The sequence below is a fragment of the Oratosquilla oratoria genome, chromosome 18 (assembly GCF_046742065.1).
Source record: "Oratosquilla oratoria isolate Oo_2021 chromosome 18, ASM4674206v1, whole genome shotgun sequence".
NCBI classification, from domain to species: Eukaryota; Metazoa; Arthropoda; class Malacostraca; order Stomatopoda; family Squillidae; genus Oratosquilla; species Oratosquilla oratoria.
The window spans coordinates 43,302,944-43,329,996 of record NC_134794.1 but is presented as its reverse complement, the minus strand read 5'-3'; the positions used below and the strand labels follow the sequence as shown (position 1 = coordinate 43,329,996).

Sequence of the window (27,053 nt, the reverse complement as noted above, 5' to 3'; positions counted from 1 at the left end):
TTATATATTTTTATTCAACTTGATCCATGAGTTTACACATCTGTGTGGAAAGCTGTATTTCATAACATCTTTCTAACTTTTTTTTTTCCATGACCTCTTGTTGACCTTTTCTCCCATACCAGCAAATCCTGTCTATACTGAAACTTTTATTTTACTATGTAATACATAATGCAAAAATCTACAATAGCTTCTAACACCAAATGTTAATCATTGTAGAATAGTGTAGATGTTAAATAGATGCTTACATCAGATAATTTTTATTACTGTCGTGTGTAAGACTCAAACCTACCGCTCAGAGGCCATAAGGCTACTGGGCAGTGCTTTCACCCACTCAGCTACAGAGACTACAAAAGTCTCTGAAGTCGAAATGCTACTGGTTTCCGAGATTTGGAAAGGTTGCTCCCCCTGCGACCCCATTTCCTTGTAGGAGGGGGTAAAGACCAGAATTTCTTTCACGTGTTGCCATTGTAACTGTGAAAAAGTTGCTAGTGGACAGCGATACCAATCAGATAATTTTTATGACTATCGCTTGTAGGACTTGAACCTACTACTCAGAGGCCATAAGGCTGCTGTGCAGTGCTTTAACCCTCTCAGCTAGAGAGGCTGCAAAAGTCTCTGAACTCAGAACGCTACTGGTTCCTGAGATTTGGAAAGATCACTCTCTGTGACCCCATTTCCTTTTTCACCAGACCCAAACATGCTCGTAGGAGGGAGTAAAGACCAGAATGAATCCCTTTCGCACTTCACCATTGTAACTATGAGAAATTTACAAGTGGACAGTGACATAAATCAGATAAGTTTTATGACCGTCGCATGTAGGACTTGAACCTACTACTCAGAAGCCATAAGGCTACTGTGCAGTGCTTTATTCCTCTCAGCTGCAGAGGATGCAACTGTTATAAAAATGATCTGATTGATGTCGCTGTCCACTAGCGAATTTCTCACATAGTTACAATAGCGAAGTGTGAAAGGGATTCATCCTGGTCTTTACCCCCTCCTACAAGCAGGCTCGGGTCTCTGGTGAAAAAGGAAATGGGGTCACAGAGAGCGATCTTTCCTAATCTCGGGAACCAGTAGCATCCCGAGTTCAGAGACTTTTGCTGGCTCTTTAGCTGAGAGGGTTAAAGTGCAGCACAGTAGCCTTATGGCCTCTGAGCAGTAGGTTTGAGTCCTATATGTGATGGCCATAAAAATGATCTGATTGAGATCGCTGTCCACTAGCAAATTTCTCATAGTTACAATGGTGAAGCGTGAAAGGGATTTGTTCCGGTCTTTACCCTCTCCTACAAGCGGGCTCGGGTCTCTGGTGAAAAAGGAAATGGGGTCGCAGAGAACAATCTTTCCTAATCTTGGGAACCAGTAGCATTCTGAGTTCAGATACTTTTGGAGCCTCTGTATCTGAGAGGGTTAAAGTGCAGCACAGTAGACTTATGGCCTCTGAGTGGTAGGTTTGAGTCCTACATGCGACAGTCGTAAAAATGATCTGATTGATGTCATTGTCCACTAGCAAATTTCTCACATAGATGCTTACATATTTATGCTGTCTGCAAGTTGAATGTTCCACCAAAAGAAGTATATTTTCCAGGTGAAGCTGAATATGTGAATGATATCCCAGCAGTTCACAAAGAGCTTTTTGGCTATTTTGTCCTGACAACTGTTGCCAAAGCAAAGATTAAAAATGTTGATATTTCTCTTGCAATGGTATGTGCCATAATTTTTTATAGTATGTATTTAATATACATTAACTGCCAATATCATTATTTTGTAGTTGAATAGTAGAACTGGTTAACTTGAATATTTTGCAGAAACTGGAAGGTGTGAAGGCATTTATAACTGCTGAAGATATTCCTGGACCAAACTCCTATGTATCTTCTGCTGGAATATTCCCAGATCCAGTGAGTAGTTATAGAATAGCTGTTGCCCTGAGTTTCACTGACTGGATACCACAGTCCCACAATAGCCAACAATGGTCCTTAGGGCCTTCCATAGATCTTTTTGGTAAGAAATATTGGAATGTTGTCTGTGTGGTATTAGCATGAGGTACAAAAGAGCTTTCCCTTCAAGTGGTGGAAAGAAGATGCCCCCACTTCCCCCAAAGTACACTGCCCTCTGAAAGGAACAACCCACTAACCCATCATCTAGAGTAGCTCATTAAATCCCCACCTCTATTTAGAGGTGCATCCCTGAAGGGCTTAGTCATGGTTTCCAGAACAGGCCCAATGTTCAGTCACTGACAGAACACTCCATCATCCTTCAATCCTATGTTGTTGTTGTTGTTGTTGTTCTTCTTCTTCTTCTTCTTCTTTTTCCTTCTTCTTGTGATGTTGGGAATCCCCTATAGAATCTTATATACCTGTATCAAGTCACTTTTGAGTCTACGCTTTTTTAGGGAAAACCGATTCATATGTTTTAGTCGATTTTTGTATGATTTATTTTTTATATTTGGAATCAGTTTTGTGGCTCTCCTTTTTACTTTTTCCAATCTGTCAATGTCTTTAATGAGATTCGGTGCCCATACAGAAACAGCATATATCAAATGTGGATGAACTAACAATTTATATAACTTGTTAATGAGAGATGAGCTTTTTATTCAATTACATAATGATCACGGCTTTACACCAATGGTTTGTATTTACAAACCACTGTATATATATAAGCCAAGGTTTGCCAAAATCTTTACATTGGATTACAAGACAAGAACAACCTACGAATACAGAGGTAGTATGGGATAAGTGTTTGACGCTCTCAACTGCATGATTGAAACCTGGGGATTATGTTGCTAAGCTTGCTGGCCACCTTAATCTGTTTTATAGAATGTTGTGTACCTTTAAAGAATCATTCTATTTCTACACATAATAATCACTGATTTTGTTCTATCCCATGATATCTCTATCTACTTGACATTTAGAGGAATTCCCTAACATATCCACCAATTCATCATTAGGAGAAGGCAACTCTCAGCCACAGTCCCTTTCATTTATAATGATTTTGACTGGTTTCTATGACCAGACACACATGATTCTTGGGGATCACTACATTTGTATATTTGAGTGTAAATGTAGTGTAACTGTGGGTTTAAACTCCCTATTCCATACTTGTCCCTGCCAATTGGCCTTGCCATTGAATGCCTTCAAAAATTGATTAACTACTATACTTCAGATATCTCCATAATTTCCACTGTTCCACTAAGATACATGAACCTACTTGCCAATGGGCCTCACTGCTGAATGCATACCCCACACACTTTAGCCCTGGGCATTTATGATTGTCTTTGCATCCTTGGTGGAGTCCCCGCCGACCACTTTGTAAATTAAGCTAAGGTTTTGCTACCTCATTTTGTGTTGGAATATTCATGTGATCTAAAACCCAAAAAATGCTTCTCTATTGGAATCCTGAACTGATGGGTGGGAATCTTTCTCCTTCACCAAAATTTAAGGTTCCTAATTGGCCCATACGTATGAACATGTCCTCATGATGTAATGGAGTGGTGGAGTGAGAGATGCAATTTCCCCAACCTGTGATAAGTCACATACATCTTCAAAAAGTGGAAAAACAATAACCAATTAAATCCCTGGCCTTACACTCCAACCTAACTGATAGTAAACCATCAACATTAACATATGCTATTCTAAGTTTCCTTGTAGTGCTTCCTTTGCAATACTTCCTGTTTTCTTAGAAACCATTTCCTCACCTTCTGATTGACAACTCTCCAAAAATCAGCTCTTTTTCTTCAGTCCTATCATTTTTGGCTTTGGCTTTTTCTAAGAGCTTTTGTCTTTGCTCATTCCTCTTTGTTAGTATCTTTCCTAATCCAAATATTGTTCAGCTTTTCTTCTTGTGCTAACTTCTAAGACTTCCTGATTACTTCTTTTGCTATGACATGCAACTTGAACTTTATTTTCATTGGACATGCACAATTTCTCTTATACTTGTCCAACCTATATGTGCTATCAATCTGATCTGTTTTATCCAATTCCTTCCCTAGAGTTGTTGATATAATTTCCCAAATAATTTGTATTTCTTGTTGGTGTAACTTTCATGAGTTGTTGTATTTGTCTTGGCACCCAAAGAGTAAGATGCATCTACATGTCTGACAAGAGATTCTCTCTCTCTCTCTCTTTTTATTTATTTTTTACTTAGACTACAGTAGCTGCGAAAAGTTTGGGCGCAAAATTATAGGCGCCCCAACTTTCCCCTAAACTCAAAACATGCGAAAAATACAACTTTCCACCCAAACTTTTCGCTATTTTTCAATGCTAGCGTTTGTACCCGTATTTAGCCGAGACAATACACACTATTTGGCAACTCTGTTTAGGCGCACTCGATGTCACATGGAGTCACTTTCTAAACATCTCTCACGGAGAGTAGTCTTTTTTTTGCGGTGGTCTCTGTTTTTATGCCTTGATATCTCCGTAATGGGAAGTGGTAAAGAGCTGGAAAGAGAGACAGTTGTTACAATCATAACCCTCTATGAGGAGGGTTATAAGTGTAAAGATATTGGTACTCTCACGGAGAGTAATCTTTTTTTTGCGGTGGTCTCTGTTTTTGTGCCTTGATATCTCCGTAATGGGAAGTGGTAAAGAGCTGGAAAGAGACACAGTTGTTACAATCATAACCCTCTATAAGGAGGGTTATAATTGTAAAGATATTGGTACTCGTGTGGGAATTGGAGTGCGTCAAATGCAAAAGTGGACCAAGGAATTTCGAGACGAAGGAAGTGACATCATTCGTACTCCAAAGCATCGCTCTGGTCGGCCAAGGAAGATATCAAATCGTACTTCTACGGTTCTAACTGCCTCCTAATAACCGTAGGAGGCAGTTAGAACCGTAGAAGTACGATTTGATATCTTCCTTGGCCGACCAGAGCGATGCTTTGGAGTACGAATGATGTCACTTCCTTCGTCTCGAAATTTCTTGGTCCACTTTTCCATTTGACGCACTCCAATTCCCACATGAGTACCAATATCTTTACACTTATAACCCTCCTTATAGAGGGTTATGATTGTAACAACTGTGTCTCTTTCCAGCTCTTTACCACTTCCCATTACGGAGATATCAAGGCACAAAAACAGAGACCACCGCAAAAAAAAGACTACTCTCCGTGAGAGATGTTTAGAAAGTGACTCCATGTGACATCGAGTGCGCCTAAACAGAGTTGCCAAATAGTGTGTATTGTCTCGGCTAAATACGGGTACAAACGCTAGCATTGAAAAATAGCGAAAAGTTTGGGTGGAAAGTTGTATTTTTCGCATGTTTTGAGTTTAGGGGAAAGTTGGGGCGCCTATAATTTTGCGCCCAAACTTTTCGCGGCCACTGTAGGCTATCTCTTTCCAGTTGCTCCATGATCTCTTTAAAGTTTACTCTATCCTATCCTCATTTTTTGTTGGCCTAACCTCTTTTTCCTTCATGGCATTCAGAAGATTTTTTGTCATTTGTCATATTTTCATTTTCCATTCTCAATTCATCAGTATGTTTTCTGAGCCAGGTTTGTTTCCTTTTCATGCTCTTATTGTGTGAAAATATGTTTTCATACGTAGGAAGGGAATTGATAGAATCAGAGGGAATGATAGTTTGGGCCTAGTCTTAGATACCAGGTACTTCCTTGGGGCTGCTCTTCCAAGTTGAGGTAGGGGGAGAATGAGGTAGTATGCATCTTGATGGGAATCTGGCCATAATGGATTGCTGAATCATCCCAAAATCCAGCATCCCTACAACAATATTAATGCTGCTGCATGAAGGTCCACCTCTTTGATGCTTTTTTTTTCCAGTTTTTATCCAATGCAAATGAATAGTAAATTTATCCTTCTTTATGAATTACATAATTCTTTCCATCTCTGTATAGAATTTTATGTATACATAGGATTCTTACAGTGGGAAAGAATTGAAGACTATGCACTAAGATTAGAACATTTTTTCTAGGTGTTTGTGAATGAAAAAGAAGTGTTATATGCTGGACAAGCTGTTGGACTTGTTGTTGCGGACAGCCATGATAAAGCAAAGGAGGCTGCAGGACTTGTAAATGTAGAGTATGAGGATGTTGAAAAACCAGTGTTGACCATCAAGGAAGCCTTAAAGAAGAAAGTAGAAAGAGAGGGAGAAGTAGAAGTAGAAGATAAGAACCACAAGTGCTTTGGAGAGAAATTTGAAGGTAAGTTTTCATATCATTATATGAGCATGATAGGTAATAGAATGCAACATCTTGTGTATAAAATCAATAGAGTAATTTGTAAACAAAAGTCATGTATATGAATAGCTGCAACATCATGATCGTCATATTATCTGTTGCCCCTGATTTATAATTTTTATATTGGTAAACATTGAGTGACTTTACTTTAACTGGGGAATGGATTGTTGCCTGAAGGGTCGAACAGAATTTCCATAACGTATCATAGAACTAAAGGAGGGAGTGACAAGGTATGCAAAGATGGTATGAGGAACAAGGAGGATGGGAGGTGATAAAGAAAGGGTAGTGAGTGGTGGGATGATGAAGTGAGAGATAGTAGAAGAGAAGTGAGCATTCATGGATTGGTTGCAAAGTAGAATTATTGTGGGTGGCTAAAATTAAAGAACAGTAAATGTAAAAAATATATTAACACCAACAACCCCCAAAAAATAATTGAGCAAATGTGTGCTCTTTCACAAGGCTAGGGAAAAAACTGAACCTCACAGCATCAAATGCACCTTTGCATGGGAACTTCCTACATAATTGTAATCTAAAGACTTAGTTAACCGGTTAACACATGAAACAGATAACATTTCAGAAGCCAAAGAGTTAGGCACAAGCTGTGGCCTCATGAAAGAAATTCTCTCAGACCTTTTGAAACATTAGTATTGACAATGCAATGTTTGCACTGGTGAAGAAAATCAATGGCTTTATAATGGGGATCACCAGAAAATTTAAAAACTGATGGATCCTGATGTAACAAAGTGAAAGTATGAGCCATTGTCAGAGGTGATATTTGGTTATTAATAAAGGAGGGCTGATAATCAGAAGTGGGTCAAGGAGGATACGCGTACCTTGGGTCAGGTCTGGGTCAAAGAGAGAAATACGCATACCTTAAGTCAGGTCTGGGTCAAAGAGAGTGATGCGCGTGCCTTGGGTCAGGTCGATTCGGGGCGACGGCCCAAAAATCAGGTCAGTACTTTGGATGAGATGTATAGCAATCTGGCAGATCTAATTATTAATGCACAAAACACATTTATCCCCCTAAAGTCAATACGAAAAAATAGTAATACTCCCAAATGGATGACGGACAGATTGAAACATGAGATCGGAATTAAAAGAGGACTTTACGTAAAAATAAAAAACGGGGAATCACACCTTAGATCAAGATATAACGAAATGGCAAAGCTGGTTAAAAGGAATACACGATCAGCGAAACGTAATTATGAAATCAAGGTTGCCAGTCAAGCAAAATCCAACCCAAAGGGTTTCTTTCACCTCTATAGAACAAAAAAGAAAGAAAGAATAGGACCAATTAAAAACGATGAAAATGTCATGATAGAATCGGAAGAAAAAATGAGTGAGGAGTTTAACAATTATTTTCTATCGGTGTTTACTAATGAGAGGTTAGATAAAGTACCTGACTGCGATCCGATTTTCAGAGGGGATGAAGAAAATAGCCTAACTAATATCAGCATTAGTAAAGAAGAAGTTATCAAGCAGATTGACAGACTTAAAGCTACAAAATCTCCGGGTCCGGACGAAATTTTTCCAAGAATGCTTAAAGAGTGTAAATTTGAAATCTGCGACCAGTTAACTGAAATATTCAATAAATCGGTAGACACTGGTTCTGTTCCAACTGCTTGGAGGCAGGCAAACGTTGTTCCTGTTTTTAAGAAGGGAGATAGATCAACCATATGCAACTACAGGCCAATCAGTTTGACATCGGTTATAGGAAAAATGCTTGAATCAATAATAGTAAATAGACTCAGAGAACACATTGAAGGGCATAATTTAATTCGTGATTCACAGCATGGTTTCTCCAAAGGTAAGTCATGCGTGACAAATCTTCTATCCTTTTACACTAAGGTATATAAGGCGTCAGACAACAATGAAAATTACGATGTTATTTACCTTGACTTTAGCAAAGCGTTCGACAAAGTGCCACACCAGAGACTACTAAATAAAATCAAAGCCCATGGCATAGGAGGAAAAGTGTTAGAATGGATTAGAGCTTGGATTAGTAACAGAAAACAGCGGGTCACCATAAATGGAATAAAATCTAGGTGGGGCAATGTTACTAGCGGGGTCCCCCAGGGCTCGGTTTTGGGTCCCTTATTGTTCATTATGTATATAAACGACTTAGACGATGGGTTAAATAGTGATGTTAGTAAGTTTGCGGACGACACTAAAATAGGACGCCTAATTAGGTCAGGAGAAGACGCCCAGATTCTGCAGGATGATCTTAATAAACTGTTAACATGGTCGGTGAAATGGCAAATGAACTTCAATATCTCTAAGTGTAGCGTGTTAAACGTAGAGCTACACAACCCCGAAAATAGATACAACTTAGATGACACGTTTTTAGAAAAATCTGAGTGCGAGAGGGACTTGGGAGTTCTGGTGAGTCCGGACCTTAAAACCAGGAAGCAGTGCATTAGCGCCAGAAATAAAGCAAACAGAGCATTAGGCTTCATTGCTAGGACGGTAACAAATAGAAGTGCAGAGGTAATTATTAAACTCTATCTAGCGATAGTTAGACCCATCCTTGACTATGCGGTACAGTTTTGGTCTCCGTCCTACAAAATGGACATAAATTCACTAGAATCAGTACAGAGAAGAATGACCAAAATGATACAAGGACTCGGAAATTTGCCTTACGAAGAGAGGCTTAGGCACCTAAACTTACACTCTCTGGAAAGACGCAGAGTGCGGGGTGATCTAATAGAAGTGTTCAAGTGGATCAAAGGCTATAACAAGGGTGATGCAAACAAGGTCATCATAATAAAACAACAGGGCAGGACTCGCAGTAATGGGTATAAACTGGACAAATTTAGATTTAAGAAGGAAATAGGCAAGAATTGGTTTACAAATAGGGTGGTCGATGAATGGAATAAACTTAGTAACCACGTAGTAAGCGCTGAAACTATCAGTTGTTTTAAAAAACGATTAGACAACTTTATGGATGGGGACGACAGGTGGTGATGGATACGGAGCTGCCTAGTGTAGGCCTTATGGTCTCTTGCAGTCTCCTTTATTTCTTATGTTCTTATGTTCTTATGTTGAGTTGACATCACTAAACAAGACCTTGGAATTTTGGTACCACTTTGTAACAACATTTATATGAAAAATAAAAATAAATGTCATATACATACAATAAATATTACAACTGCTTACAAAAACACATGCCCCTTTACAGGAAAGATTAGTCCATCTAGGCTGGTGGTTGTAAAATAATGTCCAACACTGGGGAAATACCTAAAAAAAAAAAAATAATAATAATAATAATAATGACACAAATTTTCTTATAAACAGCTAAAGAAAACATAACTAATGGACAAAATACATAACATAATAAGTTGCTCAGTTAAAGAAGGAAAAATATCAAATGACTGGAAAAATGCTAACATTGTACCAATATATACAGGAGGAAACAAGGAAGAACCAATTAACTATAGACTGGTCTCACTAGCAAGCACGATAGCCAAAATTTGTGAGAAAATGATCAAGAATAGATGGGTAAAACACCTGGAAGAAAATAATATAATAAACCCAAGACAATTTGGGTTCAGACAAGGAAGATTATGTACCACAAACTTCATATGTTTTTACTCAAGACTAATAGACATAGTGCAAGAAAGGGATGGATGGGCTGATTGTGCTTTACCGGACTTGTTCATATGTCATTTTGGAAAGAGTTGGTGCCAGTTTTGTTGTTGCTCTTTGTATTCTTTCTAACTTCTTTATATTCTTTTTGGTACTGGGTGTCCATAGTGTTGCTGCGCACTGAAGTTTTGTTCTTATTAGTGTAGTTAAAAAATTTGTTCTTATCATTTCCTCATCCAAATAGGCAATTGCCACTTTTATTTACCTCAATAAATTATAGGTTTCTCCGACTATTTTATTAATATGCTTATCCGATGTCATGTCTTTGCTGATCATCACTCCAAAGTCTTTTTCCAAGTTTACTTTTTTGACCTCTTCACCAATTTTATAATCTTTCGGTATTCTGTTTTTACTTTTCCAAATTCCATTGTACTACAATTCTTGATATTGAATTTCACTTCCCACTTTTGAGTCCATTTCCAGATCTTGTCCAAGTCTTGTTGTAATGAGTTGCAATCCTCTGTTTTTACTTTATTATTTTTGTGTCGTCTGCAAAGAAATTCATATAACACTCTACTCCTTCGTCCATATCATTTAAGTAGCAAACATGATTGGGGCCTGTACTGATCCCTGCAGGACATCACTTATCATTTCTTCTCAATTTGAGAATTTGTCTCTAATTACTACTCTCATTTTTCTCCCAGTCAGGAAGTCTTTCATCCATTCCAATAATTTTCCTCTGATGCCACCTATTGATTCTATCTTCCGTATTAGTTTATTGTGTGGTACCTTATCAAATGGATGGATGGATGGATGGGGTGAAGGGGGCTTTGGGGAAGAGGGGAATGTCTGTTGAGGAAGGACGGGAGAGGACAGAAGACAGGTGAATGGAGAATGGTTGTATATGGAAAATGTTGTGATGCATGAGGTGGAATGGACGGGGGAGTGGGGGGTGAGGTAGTGTGTGGGAGCAAAAATTTAGGGATTTCTCCCCCATCCTCTCCTTTATATGGGGGGACGGAGAGGGGGGTCGCCGATTTAATGAAGCGGCCTTGCTGTGGATGTGCTGTGTCTTGCAACACTGCTTCTGACCCAGGGCAGTGGACAGGGTGCAGGGATGACCCGTCATCTAGGAGGTGCTAAGATGGGAGGGAGGGTGGAGGGGTGTGGAGTGTTTTCAGGGATGGAATGGGTGGGAATGATTTTATGCCTTTTCCTTTTTGGCTACCTCCCTTGTAAGGGGGAAAAAGTCTTGGTATATGTATGTATGTATGTATGTACCTTATCAAATGCCTTTTATAAGTCCAGAAAGGCACAGTCTGCCCAACCATCTATCTTGTATTATGTCAATAAATCTTGAAGATCAAGTTTGTTGTAAATGATCTTCCTTGTCTGAATCCAAATTTATTTGGATTCAGTATAGTTTTTTCTTCCAAATGTTTAACCCTTCTATTTTTTATTACCTTTTCATGAATTTTTGCTACTGTGTTTGTCAGGGAGACTGGTCTGTAATTTGTTGGATCTTCTTTGTTTCCTCCCCTATAAATTGGTACAATGTTTGCCTTCTTCCAGTCCTGTGGCACTTTTCCTTCTTTAAGTGAGAATTGAATTTTACTGTATATTTTGTCTGTTAATTCTTCCATGCATTCTTTCAGTATCCAATTTGCAATTTTGTCTGGACCATGTGATTTTCTGACATCAAGTGTTTTGATTTGGTCACTGATTTCCTTTTGTGTTACAATTATTTCTTTCCTTGAGGGGGATCTCTCTCTATTTCTTCACAGTTAGGTGAGTTTTCTATTGTGAATACCGATTTGAAATGGTTGTTTCTACTTTCAGCCATTTCAAGTTCTTCTGTATATTCATGTTTATTTTGGCGCAGATTGTCTATTTCTTGTTTGTTCTTCAGTTTGCCATTTACATACCTGTAAAATAGTTTTGGTTCTTGCATTTTTCTATTATTTTTTTTCATAGTTTCTCTTTTCATCTCTGTGTATTATTACATACTCATTTCTTAGTTTGATGTACATTTGCCATTTGCTTGTTTTCTTGTCTCTTTTCCATTTCTTCCAAACTTTGTCTATTTTATCCTTAGCCTCACTACACCTTTTGTTGTACCAGCTTTTTATGTATGTTCTTTCCATTTTTTGTTGTGGTACATATTTATTTACTTCCTCATTGTAAATTTCTTTTAGTGTATTCCATTTCTCTTCCATCCTTGTTTTTTCATTTAGGAATTTTTCCCATTTCGTGTTGCGAAAGAATTTTTTGAGTTTCTCAAAATTTGTTTTGTTGTCTTCCTATTCTATGTTTATCATTTCTGCTTTGATCCATTTGCTCTTTCAACTCAAATTCTATTAGTACATGGTCACTCTTTCCTATCGGAGTTTTGTAATAGATTTTATCAACAATTTCAGGCTCTGTTGTAAGTATTAAGTCCAACCTTGATGGTTCTTCACTACCTCTGTATCTGGTATTTTCCTTTATCCACTGAGTCATTGTGTATTCAATGGTCATGTCGAGCAGGATGTTGCCCCAGAGTTCCTCTCCACCCTTCACTGTCATTTCCTCCCAACATATTTCTTTTGAATTAAAGTCACCCATAATTACTGTATTTCCTCTGTCCTTCAGTATATTAGTTAATTCGTATTTTGTATCTTCTAATATTTTGGAATGATCATTTTCTGTCCAGGACTTTTTTTGGGGCACATACACCACTACAAATTTTCTACTCTTCATATGTTTGCTTTTAACTTGTATCATAATTGATTCTACATTATTTTTTCCATCAGTTATTTTTGTTACATTTAAATCTTTATTAGTCAAAATTAATACTCCGCCACCCTGTTTATCCTTTCTGTTCTTTGTCCAGCAGTTGTATAAACCTTGTCCCACAGTGTTGGGTGGTGGAGTACACTTTAATTTAGTTTCCACTATTCCCATTATGTCTGGTTTTTCTAAGGCCAGGTAATCATTTCATTCATTCCTGAAGTTATTCCATCTATATTGGTATAAGCTATTTTTAATTTCCTTTCTCCTCGTCTTTTTCTGTTTTCTTTGTTTCCTTTTTCCTTACATATCATTTTCTCAGCCTCAGGGCCACCACTCCAAAAAAATTGTTTTTTTCAGTTTCAGTTCTATTTTCATTTTTTTTTTTCATTCCCTTCATTTCTAAGTTCTTTTTCTTTTTCTTCCTCATTTCTTTTTTTATTCATATATTTTTGTAATGTTCACTATTTGCTAATTTCGTTGTTCTGGATAGTACTTCCTCTGCAATTGTTTGAGATCTAAGCTTTACTTTCAATGGCCTGTATTGTTTTTCTTTAGAGTATCTGTCTATTCTATAGGTCTCCTTGATTTCCCTATCCAAGCCTTGCCCTTCTGCTTGTAATTCTTTCAGAATTTCCTTAGTGATCTCTTTCTCCTCCTTTTCCCTGTGATATCTAAGTACATGATGCTTCTCTTTAATGCCATAGATTACAATGCATCTTTTTTATCTACCGTGTCCTTAACTAAGTTGCCTGTCTCTTTTATTACTTGGATCACCATTTCCTTGGTATTTTCCTTGACTTGTTGCACCATTATTTCTTTAAGGGATACTTTTTGACATTCCTGTTCAACTTTCCACTGTTTCTTTATTTCCTGTAAGTAATTTTCTTTGATTTTTTCTTCCACCTTGTCAATCACTTCTTGCATGTGATCTTTTATCTCCTTTTTTAATGCCTCATTCCTATTTATGTCTTCACTTTTTAACCTTTCATTTTCTGTGGATTTAGGACGGGTAGAGGTTGTGTAGATCAGATCTTTGTGGTAAGACAGATATGTGAGAAAGCTATAGGAAAGGGGAAGGATGTTTTTTGGGCTTTTATGGATCTGGAAAAAGCTTATGATAGGGTAGACAGAAAGGCACTGTGGGAGGTTATGCAGATTTATGGGATAGGAGGAAAGCTTTTGGGAGCTGTCAAGAGTTTTTATGAGAGTAGTAGAGCATGTGTTAGGATTAGAAATGGAGAGAGTGAGTGGTTTGAAGTAAAGGTGGGACTTCGTCAAGGATGCGTTATCTCGCCCTGGCTGTTCAACTTATACATGGATGGAGTGGTGCGAGAGGTGAATGCTAGGGTAGTGAGTCAGGGATTGGAGATGGTTAAAGAAAATGGAGAAAAGTGGGAGGTGAGCCAGCTGTTGTTTGCGGACGACACTGCGCTTGTGGCAGGGTCAGAGGAGGGATTGAGGAAGCTGGTGGCAGAGTTTGGGAGAGTATGTGATAGAAGAAAGCTAAAGATAAATGTGGGTAAAAGTAAGGTGATGAGATGTACAAGGGGTGAAAGTGGCAGTAGACTGGAAGTGAACATTAAGGGAGAGCGACTGGAGGAAGTGGATAGTTTTAGATACTTGGGTGCAAGTGTAGCAGGAAAAGGTGGAGTGAAGGTGGAGGTAGAATGTAGATTGAGAGAAGCGAGTAAATGCCTTGGTGGTTTAAAGAGTGTAATGAGGAATAGACATTTGGGAATGGATGCGAAGAGGAGACTGTATGAAGGAGTGATTGTGCCAACAGCACTGTATGGGGCAGAAACGTGGAACATAAGAGAAGAAGAGAGAAGGAGTTTGAATGTGTTTGAGATGAGGTGTCTGAGAAGTATGATGGGGGTTACTAGGCTGGATAGAGTGAGAAATGAGGATGTGAGGAGGAGAACAGGGGTAAAAAAGGATTTGGGAGATAGGGTTGATGAAAGAATATTAGGATGGTTTGGACACATGGAAAGAATGAGTGAAGAAAGACTAGTAAAAGAGGTATGGAAGGCAGATGTGGAGGGAGTGAACATGAGGGGACGTCCTAGGATGAGGTGGATGGATGGGGTGAAGGGGGCTTTGGGGAAGAGGGGAATGTCTGTTGAGGAAGGAAGGGAGAGGACGGAAGACAGGGGTGAGTGGAGAATGGTTGTATATGGATGATGTTGTGACTGCATGAGGAGGAATGGGCGGGGGGGGGTGGGGGGGTAGTATGTGTGAGTAAATTTTGACGCAGCCCGAAGGGATTTCTCCCCGTCCTCGCCTTATATGCAAAGGGGGACGGAGAGGGGGGGTCGCCGATTAAATGAAGCGGCCTTGCTGTGGATGTGCTGTGTCTTGCGACACTGCTTCTGACCCAGGGCGGTGGGCAGGGTGCAGGGATGACCCGTCATCCAGGAGGTGCTCAGATGAGAGGAAGGGTGGGAGGGGTGTGGAGGGTATTTAGGGATGAAATGGGTGGGAGTGTTTTTATGCCTTTCCCTTTTTGGCTACCTCCCTTGGAAGGGGGAAAAAGCCTTGGTATATGTATGTATCTCCCTATTATTCTCCTCATTGGCTTTCCTTAGCATAGATACTTTGTTGTTGTACATTGTTTTGTACTCACTTTTGAGTTCTATTAAATCATCCAAAATGTCATTAATATCTCTATTTCTCGTTATGTTTCTATACCTGGGTTCTCTATCCATTTCTAATCCTCTATGCATAATATTTCCTTCCCATTCAAACCCCGAAAAAAAAACCTTTCAAACCTTTGGTATTCCCTTGGTGTCTGAGAAAGACACGTCTTCTTTTGAATGACACCAAGTGGAGTTTTGATTCTACATTCTTCTAAGCATCTCTTCGCTGGTTCTTTGCCTCTTGGAGTTTCTTCACTTCTTTCCATTTTTTTTGAGAAAGAACAATAAAAAAAGAAGAAAAAAAGTGGAGATACAAAGATGTTTACATTTTGGTCCCAACGAGCTTTTACTTTCACTACACCATATCTATGTAAACAACCAGGTCCACTTTCAAATTGTTTTGTTCGTGAATCGCTAGCTAGTGGTTTGGAGCGTTCGTTCTGGCACGTCCTGCTTCGACTGTCCTGCTTCGACCGTATCGCATGTGTCAAGAAAAGGAGTAAAGTTGGAGGTAAATTGTTGATTGAGAGAAGCAAGTAGATGCCTTGGGGGATTAAAAGGTGTAATGAGAAATAGGCATTTGGGAATGGATGCAAAGAGGATATTATATGAAGGGATAATTGTGCTGACAGCACTTTGGGGCAGAGACTTGGCATTAAAGAGAGGCAGAGAGGAAAAGTTTGAATATGTTGGAGATTAAGTGTCTGAGAAATATGGTAGGGGTTACAAGCTTGGATAGTGAGAAATGAGGAGGTGAGGATGAGAGCTGGGGTGAAAAAGGAGTTGGGAGATAAGGCTAATGAAAGTGTATTGGGATGGTTTGAACATATGGAAAGAAAGAGTGAAGAAAGATAAGTAAAAGAGGTGTGGAAGGCAGAGGTAGAAGGAATGAATATGAGGGGGTGGCCAAAGATGAGATAAGATGGATGGGGTAAAAGGGACATTGGGAAAGAGGGGAATGTCTGTTGAGGAAAGATGAAAGAAGAAAGAAGATAGGGGTGAATGGAGAATGGTTGTGTATGGATGATACTGTGATGCATGAAAGGTAGTGGGTGAATCAGGGGTGAATGAGTATGTGTGCGAAAAATTTGACACAGCCTGAAGGGATTTCTCCCAGTCTTCTCCTTTTCTGCATGAGGGGATGGAGAAGGGGGGTCGCCAATTTAACCCCTTCACTCCGGGCCAAAATCTCGCGGGCAGCATTAGCTGCCAGACGTGCGATGTTGCGTCATAATACTTGCATTATAAAAAATAAAGTCACCGCTGTATTGCTCATTCTCTTTCACCTGTGAATTTTGATAACCATAGAAAATATGATGAAGCCAGTTTACAGAGTATGGGGATCACACAGGTACAGCTACAATAAATATAATCAAGACGCCGACATCGGCATCCTCGCGTACCCACTTGCTACTCATGACGCCTATGTAGGCGTCATCATATTGAAGGGGTTAATGAAGTGGCCTTGCTGTGGATGTGCTGTGTCTACCAATACTGCTTCTGACCCAGGGCAGTGAACAAGATGCAAGGATGACCTGTCATCCAGGAAGTGCCAAGATAAGAGGGAGGGAAGAAGGTGGAGGGGAGTGGAGTGTGATTGGGATGGAATGGGTGGGAGTGGTTTTTATGCCTTTGTTTTTTGGCTACCTGCCCTATAAGGGGGAAAAAGCCTTTGGTATATGTATGTGTGTGTATATATATATATATATATATTTTTTTTTTGCCAGATGTCATCAAGAAGTCAAAACATATTATTCAGGGAGAACTGACCCAGGGATCACAATACCACTTCATGATGGAGCCTCTAGCAGCTCGTACTGTCCCTACAGAGGAAGGCTATGATGTTGTTGCATCATCCCAGTGGTTGAATGAAACTCAAACAGTTATTGCCTTGGCTCTCAAAGTGCCTTTAAACAAGTAAGTTATTGCCATGTAGCCTTTAGACAGCAATAGAGTGTACATCATTTGTAACCTGGAATTTTATCTATATACATACCAGTAGGCCTCTTCCCCCTTATAATAGATGTAGCTTTAGGATGGCAATAAGTTGGAGATATGTCCTAGAGGAAAGAAGATAGATGAATGGGATAGTTGTGAGTATTTAGGTTCACATGTAGCAGAAAATGGAGGAGGAGGCAGTGGCGATTTTAGGACTATGAAAGTGGGAGGGCCAGCTGAAAAACTGGGGGGGGGGGTGTATATATATAATGCATATATATATATATATATATATATATATATATATATATATATATATATATATATGTATATATACATATATATATATATATATATATATATAATGCATATATATATATATAATGCATATATAGATTAACCCCTTCCATACGGTGCCGCACACGTAGGCGTCATGGGGAGCGAGTGTATTCGCGAGGCTGCCATATCGGCGTCTTGATTATATTTATTGTAGTCGCCCCTCCATAATGACATTCTTTCTAATTCATTTGTAATCGCATTTTCTATGGTTATCAAAATTCACGGGTGAAGAGAGAACGATCGATATAAGCGGTGACTATATTTTATGATGCGAGTATTATTACGACACGTCGTACGGCTGGCATTGGCTGCTGCCACAGAGATCTAAGTCCATGACGCCTACGTGTGCGGCACCGTATGGAAGGGGTTAAAGAGTGTAGGGAATAGGATGGAGCCCTGAGGTACTCTGTTCCTAAAGTTTCTGGTGTTTGATGATCGGCCATTATATGAAACATAAGCATTTCTACCCGACAAATAATTGGCCAGCCATCTTTTGATATTATGCATGTCTGTATTGTATATTTTGTTAGTGAGATTGTGTCAGGATGGCATCAAAAGCTTTACCAATGTCTAGTGTTATAGGAATTGTTCTGTGTGGGGACTTTATCTGAATCGATACTGTTGAAAACTCTTTGTGTGAGATCTGTCAGAAGAGTGTATGTGGAGTGTAGTAATCCAAAATATTGTGATTAGGCAAAGGGGGATATGTGGTGTGAAGAGTTGTAGTAAGAGGCTTTCTATGACTTTGGATGGGTTGCAGAGAAGTCTGATTGGGCAGTGTTGTACCTTGCTGCATTGTTTCTGAGTCAGGCAGTGAGTTTGGGGCAGGGATGGACCTTCATCCATAAGGAGCTGAAAAAAAAAAAAGATTAAGGAGCAGAAATAGAATTGAGCTGGAAAGGTAACTAAAAGGGAGGATAGATAGAGCAAATATTTTACTGACTGGATGGTGTGAGCTGGCACGTGTGGAAAAGGGAGACCAGACAAAAGATGGAGATGCAAGATAAGTTTACAGGAGACAAAGCATAGGTTGGTATATTCATGTGACTCATGGAAGAGGCTAGGAGAAGCCTTTGGTCAGCAGTGGACTCCAAGGGGGTGAATGATTGTACCTTTATCATATTTATTGTAACCATCCTGAGTAACATTTATTTAATTTTCTCTCCCCAGATGCAAAATATTACAAGGGGAAAAAGGGACAAATATGTGTGTAGTGGCTTCAGAAGGATCAATTCGTTGAGTGTAGTTGGGAAGGCTTATGGGAAGGTTTTGATTGAAAGGATTAGGAGAAGAACAGAGGGAGTAATTAGTGAGGAACAGGGTGATTTAGGAATGGTAGGGGTTGCATGGATTAGAGTTTTGTGGTAAGACAGATATGTGGAAAAACTTTGGCAAAGGGTAAGGATGTTTTTTGGGCCTTTATGCATATACCAAAGCCTTTTTCCCCCTTACAATGGAGGTAGCCAAAAAACAAAGTCATGAAAACTACTCCCACCCATTCCATCCCTAACATACTCCACTCCCCTCTGTCTTCCCTCTTATCTTGGCACCTCCTGGATGACGGGTCATCCCTGCATCTCACCCACTGCCCTGGGTCAGAAGCAGTGTTGCAAGGCACAGCAACACTGCTTCTGACCCAGGGCAGTGGGTGAGGTGCAGGGATGACCCATCATCCACGAGGTGCCAAGATAAGAGGGAGGGAAGAGGGTGGAGGGGAGTGGAGTATGTTAGGGATGGAATGGGTGGGAGTGGTTTTTATGCCTTTTTTTTTGGCTACCTCCTTTGTAAGGGGGAAAAAAACCTTTGGTATATGTATAAAGGCCCAAAAAACATCCTTACCCCTTGCCGTTTGGGCCTTTATAGATTTGGAAAAGGGTTATGACAAGGTAGACAGGAAGGCACTGTGGGAGGTTTTGCACATATATGGGATCAGAGGAAAGCTGTTAAGGAGTTGAGTTTTTATGAGAGTAGTAGAGCCTGTGTCAGAATTAGAAATAGAGTGAATGGTTTGAGATAAAGGTGGGACTGCACCATGGATGTGTCATGTTGCCACGGCTGTTGAATATGTACATAAATGGGGTGGTGTGGGGGTAAATGTAAGGGTAATAGGCAGGGAATTAGAAATGGCTAAAGAAAATGGAGAGAACTGGGAGATGAACCAGGTGGTGTTTGCTGATGACACTGCACTTGTGGCAGGATCAGAGAGGGGATCTTCTTCCATATGATAAGGCCAACATAGGTGTCATGAGGCATGAGTGGGTATATGAGGATGCTGGAGTCAGCATCTTGATTATATTTATTTTGTAGTTGTAGCTGAGTGACCCCTGTATTCTGTGAACTGGCTTGATTGCATTTTCTGTAGTTATTAATATATTCAGAGTAAAACAGAACAAATAATAAAGCTCCGACTTTATATTTTATAATGCGAATATTGTGATGCATCACTGAATCATAGTACTTCAGGCATTTGATGCTGCGCACAAGAATATGACTCATATTGAAGAGGTTGAGGAAGTTAGTGACAGAATTTGGGAAGGCGTGCAAGAGGAGAAATTTGAAGGTAAACGAGGGTAAAAGTAAGTTGATGAGATGTACAAAGGGAGAAGATGGCAGCAATTTGGAAGCGAGTCTTAAAGGAGAGAGGCAGGAGGAAATGGATATTTTTAGGTATTTGGGGTTGCATGTGGCAAGAAAGGGGGGAGTGGAGGTGGAGGTAGATCATAGATTGAGAGAATGAAGTAAGTGCATTGGGGGATTAAAAAGTGTAATGAGAAATAGACACTTGGGAATGGATGCTAAGAGGAGATTGTATGAAGGGGTGATTGTACCAACAGCACTGTATGGGGCAGAAACATGGAACATAAGAGAGGAAGAAAGGAAGAGTTTAAATGTGTTTGAAATGAAATGTCTGAGAAGTATGGTAGGGGCTATTAGGCTGGATAGAGTAAGAAACAAGGAGGTAAGGAGGAGAGTGGGGGTGGAAAAGGAGATGGGAGATATGGTTGATAAAAGAATATTGGGATAGTTTGGACAGATGGAAAGAATGAGTGAAGAAATATTAGTAAAAGGTGTGTGGAAGGCAGAGGTGGGTGGAGTGAACATGAGGGGACAACTGAGAATGAAATAGATGGATGGGGTTAAAGGAGCATTGAGCAAGAGGGGGGGCGTCTCTTGAAGATGGAAGGAGAAAGAAGCAGATAGGCTAATTTAATGAAGTGGCCTTGCTCTGGATGTGGTGTGTCTTGCTGTATTGTCTCTGACCCAAGGCGATGGGCAAGATGCAGGAATGACCTGTCATTGAGGAAGAGCCAAGATAAGAGGGAGGGAGGGAGGGGTGGTGGATGGGAGTGCAATGGGTGGGAATGAAATGATTGGGAGTGGCATTATGTCTTGTGACCCTGGTTGCTTCACTTGTAAGGATGAAAAAGCCCTTATTATATGTATGTATGTATAGATGCATAGTGACCTTAATATACTTGATGTAGATTTTCTTTTTTTTTTTAGCTTGCACTGAATTTTTTCTGTTTTGATAGAGTGCATGTTAAAGCACGTCGTTTGGGTGGAGGATTTGGTGCCAAGATATCAAGGTGTAATATTGTTGCTGTAGCATCAGCTGTTGCTGCTCATAAAACTCATAGACCTGTTCGAGTTATCCTTGACCTCAACACCAACATGAGTTTGATGGGTTGGAGAGAGCCCTACTACTCACAGTATCAGGTATATATTTTATATTGAATTAAAGTAAGGATCTTTTGCTAATAAATTTTCATGATTAAAAAGTATTAATTGGAGTTAACAGTATTGCCCTAATGATTATGCTACTATTTTATTTTCCAAAGTAAACCTCTTTTCCCAACAGTTGGGGTTGTTAGCCCTTCCCTGTTTAAAGAAATGGGGAATATAGATAATAGGGCTATTTTCACCTTCAGAAAGAACAGGTAGCCTGGCAGATAAACCATACAAGGAGAGACTAAAAGTATTGAATCTGCCAACTTTGAAAGATTGAAGAGTAAGAGGTGATATGATTAGAGTATTCAGGTCACTAAATGGAATAGATTGCATTGACAGAAGAGATCTCCTAATTAAAGATAGGAGGGCTTTAGGAGGTCATGGGAGTAAATAAAAAAAAATAAAAAAAATAAATGATGTGAAGAATTACATTTTTCCATATAGACGCATGAATATTTGGAATAACTTAGTAGGTGATATAGTCCCAGCTAAAAAAATACAAGAGTTCAAATCTAAATAGGATAATTGGAAATCAAGGATATGGATTAAGTTGGAACTGTACATGAATTTGAGTCTAGGTATGTTAGAAAATTAGAGAATAGGAGATGGGACCCAATGAGCGTTGCTCCTTTCCTATATACTACAATTAGTTAACTACACAAATTAGGACATATTGTAAGGCTAAGAGGCAAACTACTGGAGTGGATGAAAGATTTTTTTGAAGGGAAGACACATGAAGACCATAGTAAAGGATAAAATGTCAAGATAGAGAGCAGTAACAAGGAGAGTTCCACAAGGTTCAGTGCTTGCACCAATAATATTTCTTGTCTATGTCAGTGACATGATGGAAGGTACAAGGTATATAAATATGTTTGCCGATGATGCAGAAATCATGAAAAGGGTGAAAAATGAGGAAGATTGTAGGCCATTGCAAAAAGATATAGACACTATTTTTGCATGGAGCCAAGAATGGGGAATGAAGTTCATTACCAAAAAAATGCAAAATACTGGAAATAGGCAATGGTGGCAAAAGGCCATCTTAAAACTGCTCCTTGGGAAGTGAACCCATTACAAAAGTAAAAGAGGAGAAAGACTTTGGAGTGTTGATAAAAGACAACCTACCTGACAAACATAGCAGAATTGTAGGAGTGAGATACTGCTGCAGAAGATTAGAGTGACTTTTCACTATGTGTATGAAGATGAGATGAAAAAAACTCATCAAAACCCTGATCCATCCAAGACATATTGCAACAGTGGTATGGTCCCCACTCGAATGAAGAATGTAAGGAAGATTGAGAGAATACAAAGGGCACCAACTGAACTGGTCCTCAGTCTGGCAGATAAACCATATGAAGAAAGACTGGGTCTGCCAATTTTGAAAGATTGAAGAGAAAGAGGTGATATGATTACATTATTCAGGTCACTAAAAGGGATTGATAACATTGACAGAAGAGATCTCTTGATTAAGGATAGGAGGGCTTTAAGAGGTCATGAGAACAAATTAATGAAGACTATATGTTTAAAGGATATGAAGAAATGCAGTTTTCTATATAGGTGTGTAAATACTTGGAATGGTACAGGAGATATAATCCAATTAGCTGGAACAATACATGAATTCAAATTTAAATATAATAGTTGGAAAGCAGGGATATAGAGTAAGTTGGATCTGTACATGAATTTATGACTAGGAATGATAAATTGAAGAGTAGAAGATGGGATCCAATGAACATTGATCCTTTCCTGTATACTACAATTAGGTAAATACTTGCACACATGAGGCTAGGTATGATGAAATGGAGAGTAGGAAATGTGACTCAACAAGCATTGCTACTTTCCTGTATACTATAATTAGGTAAATATAGGTAGATTAGGTATATACACTCACAGTTAAGTTATTTATTAATTTTTTTCTTTATCTTCAATATAGGTTGGATTTAATGATGCTGGAAAGCTTGACTCAGTCAAAGCAGTGATAGTCTGTGATGCTGGCCATGTATCAAATGAAGCATCATCTTCAATTGCTGCTTTTCGAATGACTAATGTCTACACAGCATCTGCATGGAATGTGAAGCCCACAAGTGTCAATACTGACACTGCAGCAAATACGTGGTGTCGAACACCTGGTGAGTTTCAAGTAAGACATTGTCAGTATTTGGAGCCTAATGTAGCCATTATTAACATAAGAAAACAGTGATGATAGTAATTGTTGCCTCAAATTTCAGTGACTAGAATCCCACAGCCCCACATTGGCTGGCAACAGTCTTTGGGTCCTCATGTAGATCTCTCTGGGGAAAAACTTTGGACTGTTGTCTGCATTGTGTTAGTGGACGAGTGTTTCTATAATACCAACTGAAAGTAGTAAGGGGGAGAGGAACAATCACTATTTGTCATCACTTCTTATGTGAAATAGTGGAGGAAATACATTTGAAGTTGATAGAGATCCTGGACCCAGTTTGGAGGTTGAGTGTCAGTCCCATACGGATGCACCTCGAGATGGAGGTGAGGGGATGGATGAATATTGAAAAGGGCAGCATGGAGATGATTGTCTCTATTTTCCATCTTGCAGGACCACTACTAACCCATCATTGGTATCGTGGCCAAGAGATCAACCCATATTTTATATGTGTGGTATTCTATATTTACATACATACCAAAGACCCTTTCTTCCTTAGAAAGGGATGGTAGAATCAAAGCTCACACCCACTTTATACACATTAAAAGCCACTTCATACCTCTCCAATCACAGCACTCTATAGTTGTGTGTATAGCATATATCTATCAGCTATATCTTTTTCCCTTTAACCCCTAGAATATGATGACACCCATGTAGGCATCACGAGGCTTAAGCAAATATACAAGGATGCTGGCATTCGTGTCCTGATTATATTTATTTTGTAGTTGTAACTGCGTGCCCTTGTATTCTATGAATAGGCTTGATTGTGTTTTCTGTGGTTATAAACTTTCTAGGTGAAAGATAATGAGTATAACTGCTGTAACTTTACATTTTATAATGCATATATTGTGATGAGGTGGCTGAAAATCAGGAGTTCTTGATGGTGGGTGACTCCATGTTGCCAGGCTACGACAACATCCTGCTGCGGAAGACTAAACATTGCAAGCTTGTATGTCAACTGGGGCATGGTATTACTGATTGTATCCAGACCATCAGGGAGCAAAGACGGACGAACACGGTTACGATTGTTCACATGGGAAGTAATGATGTGGGTAGGGGGAGATCAGAGGAACTTGTTTGGAATTACAAGGTCCTCCTTCAGGAGATGAAGGAATGTGGGAGCTGTCACGTAGTCTGTAGGATCTTCTTGAGGATCTATGCAGGCTAGTGTTGGAACAGTAGAGCCATAGGATCAATGAGAGGATATCATGATTGTGCATGCAACTGGGATACCACTTTCTTGATCCTTGGTATCTCTTTTCCAGGCATCATGACCTTTACACTTTTGATAGGATCCACCTTAGCTGCAGAGGCAAAGATGTTCTTACAAACCTCATTGTGGGAGTTTGTAATGAACTAGTTCCTTTTTTGGAGTGGAAACTCCAAGGGAAGGGGAAATAGTGTACTGGGGAAAACAGTAGAGTATAGCAATAATGTAGAGCAATATGCCAGTGTAGGACAAAATATAATTTTAGGATATAATGTCGGTAGAGGATGAAATATTACATTAGGATGTAATGTCAAAGGACAAAATATCATGATGGGATGTAATGACAGTGGAGGACAAAAGATCACAATGGGATGTAATGATAGTGGAGGACAAAATATCACAGTAGGATATAATGTCAGTGTAGAACAAAATATAATTTTAGGAAGGGATGCCGGACAGAATGTCAGTGAATGATGGGAGGCTGGTGTGAAACGTGGTGACGTAGGGGGCAAAGTGTACATAAGAGATCGGATGACCCTGAGCGACCAGATGTCTACAATGGGGGAAATGTTATTGAAGCATTGAATGCCAATGAAGGACCAAATATCAATGTAGAGCAAGGTGTCGATAAAGAATAAAATTATAATGTAAGGCATGATATTGAAACTCAAAGCATGTCAAAAAGAAATAATCACCAGTTTCTTAAACCATGTACTTTAATGCTCATAGTATTAGGAACAAATTCCAAGAAATACAGGCATGTATCGAAAGCGAAAATCTTGATATGATAGGAATAACTGAGACATGGTTAAATGGTGGAGAGTTTGAAGCTGAATTTAATATTGCGAGATTTAAATACTTTCATCAGGATAGAAACCATAGAAAAGTGGGGGTGTTCTGTTGTATGTTAAAAGCAATGTCCATGCTTGTGTTTTAGAGAAAGTAAGACAGGATGCATTCTGATAGTTTGTGGGTAGAATTAACCCAAACAAATGGACAATAAATGAATGTAGGTGTAATATATAGGCCAGTTTCTGCAACTGAGACTTAATGGGTGATTTAAATTTTACTGACATTGAGTGGATGACCCTACAACATGGCCATATAGGTAGTCGCTTGATAGAATTTCTTGGTGACAGTTACTTAGTTCAGCATGTAAAAGAGCCCACAAGACATGGAAACTTACTCGATCTATTGATTACTAGCCGTGAAAACATGATAGCCGATGTGGAAGTCAGTGAAATTATTGCAAATAGCAATCACAACTTAGACTCAAACTACTAATTTTTTTTAGAATATATATTTGTTTCTAAAATACCTGATTTCAGTAAAGCTCAGTTCATAGGACTACGTTGGGAGCTTCAGCTTACAGATTGGGAGGCATAATTAAGCGAAAGACCTGTAGATCAGATATGGGAAATATTTTAAAATACGCTTACTAAGATGATTCATACTTACATCCCATTTAAGGACAGCCGTCCCCCAAATCAGGCTCACCCAAAATGGCTCTACAAAGAAACTGAAAAAAGTATTGCTAAAAAAGAGACAGGCTTATAAGAAATACAAGTGCTTGGGTACATCTAATGACTATCAAAGTTATGTATTAATACAGAAATACAGAGAGATTTAAAAAAGACAATAAAAAAAATGAAAACGACAATATGAAATGAATATCACTGATAAATCCAAAGAGAATCCCAAAGAATTCTATAGTTACGTTAGAGATAAAAAGGTTATTAGAAATCACATTGGTGACAGTTACTTAGTTCAGCATGTAAAAGAGCCCACAAGACATTGAAACTTACTCGATCTATTGATTACTAGCTGTGAAAACATGATAGCCGATGTGGAAGTCAGTGAAATTGTTGCAAATAGCAATCACAACTTAGAGTCAAACTACTAAATTTTTTTAGAATATATATTTGTTTCTAAAATACCTGATTTCAGTAAAGCTCAGTTCATAGGACTACGTTGGGAGCTTCAGCTTACAGATTGGGAGGTATAATTAAGCGAAAGACCTGTAGATCAGATATGGGAAATATTTTAAAATATGCTTACTAAGATGATTCATACTTACATCCCATTTAAGGACAGCCGTCCCCCAAATCAGGCTCACCCAAAATGGCTCTACAAAGAAACTGAAAAAAGTATTGCTAAAAAAGAGACAGACTTATAAGAAATACAAGTGCTTGGGTACATCTAATGACTATCAAAGTTATGTATTAATACAGAAATACAGAGAGATTTAAAAAAGACAATAAAAAAAATGAAAACAACAATATGAAATGAATATCACTGATAAATCCAAAGAGAATCCCAAAGAATTCTATAGTTATGTTAGAGATAAAAAGGTTATTAGAAATCACATTTGTCCACTATTATCTGCTGACGGTCAACTTGAATATTCAAATGAAGGAATGTGTGATGTTCTAAACAATTATTTTAGCTCAGTATTCGTAAACAAAACACCTCAAAGTGAACTCCAAA

The 27,053-nt window shown here is 38.9% G+C and overlaps 1 protein-coding gene across 1 annotated transcript in view; it reads left to right on the top strand.

Moving 5' to 3' along the window:
* LOC143035178 (uncharacterized) overlaps positions 1-27,053 on the top strand; it is a 121,720-nt gene that overhangs the window by 57,566 nt on the left and 37,101 nt on the right. The window contains exons 13-18 of the mRNA XM_076201844.1: positions 1,586-1,701; positions 1,806-1,895; positions 5,920-6,148; positions 16,905-17,094; positions 20,988-21,171; positions 23,111-23,306. Coding sequence (XP_076057959.1) covers positions 1,586-1,701; positions 1,806-1,895; positions 5,920-6,148; positions 16,905-17,094; positions 20,988-21,171; positions 23,111-23,306 — 1,005 coding nt within the window. The remainder of the gene's footprint in view (positions 1-1,585; positions 1,702-1,805; positions 1,896-5,919; positions 6,149-16,904; positions 17,095-20,987; positions 21,172-23,110; positions 23,307-27,053) is intronic.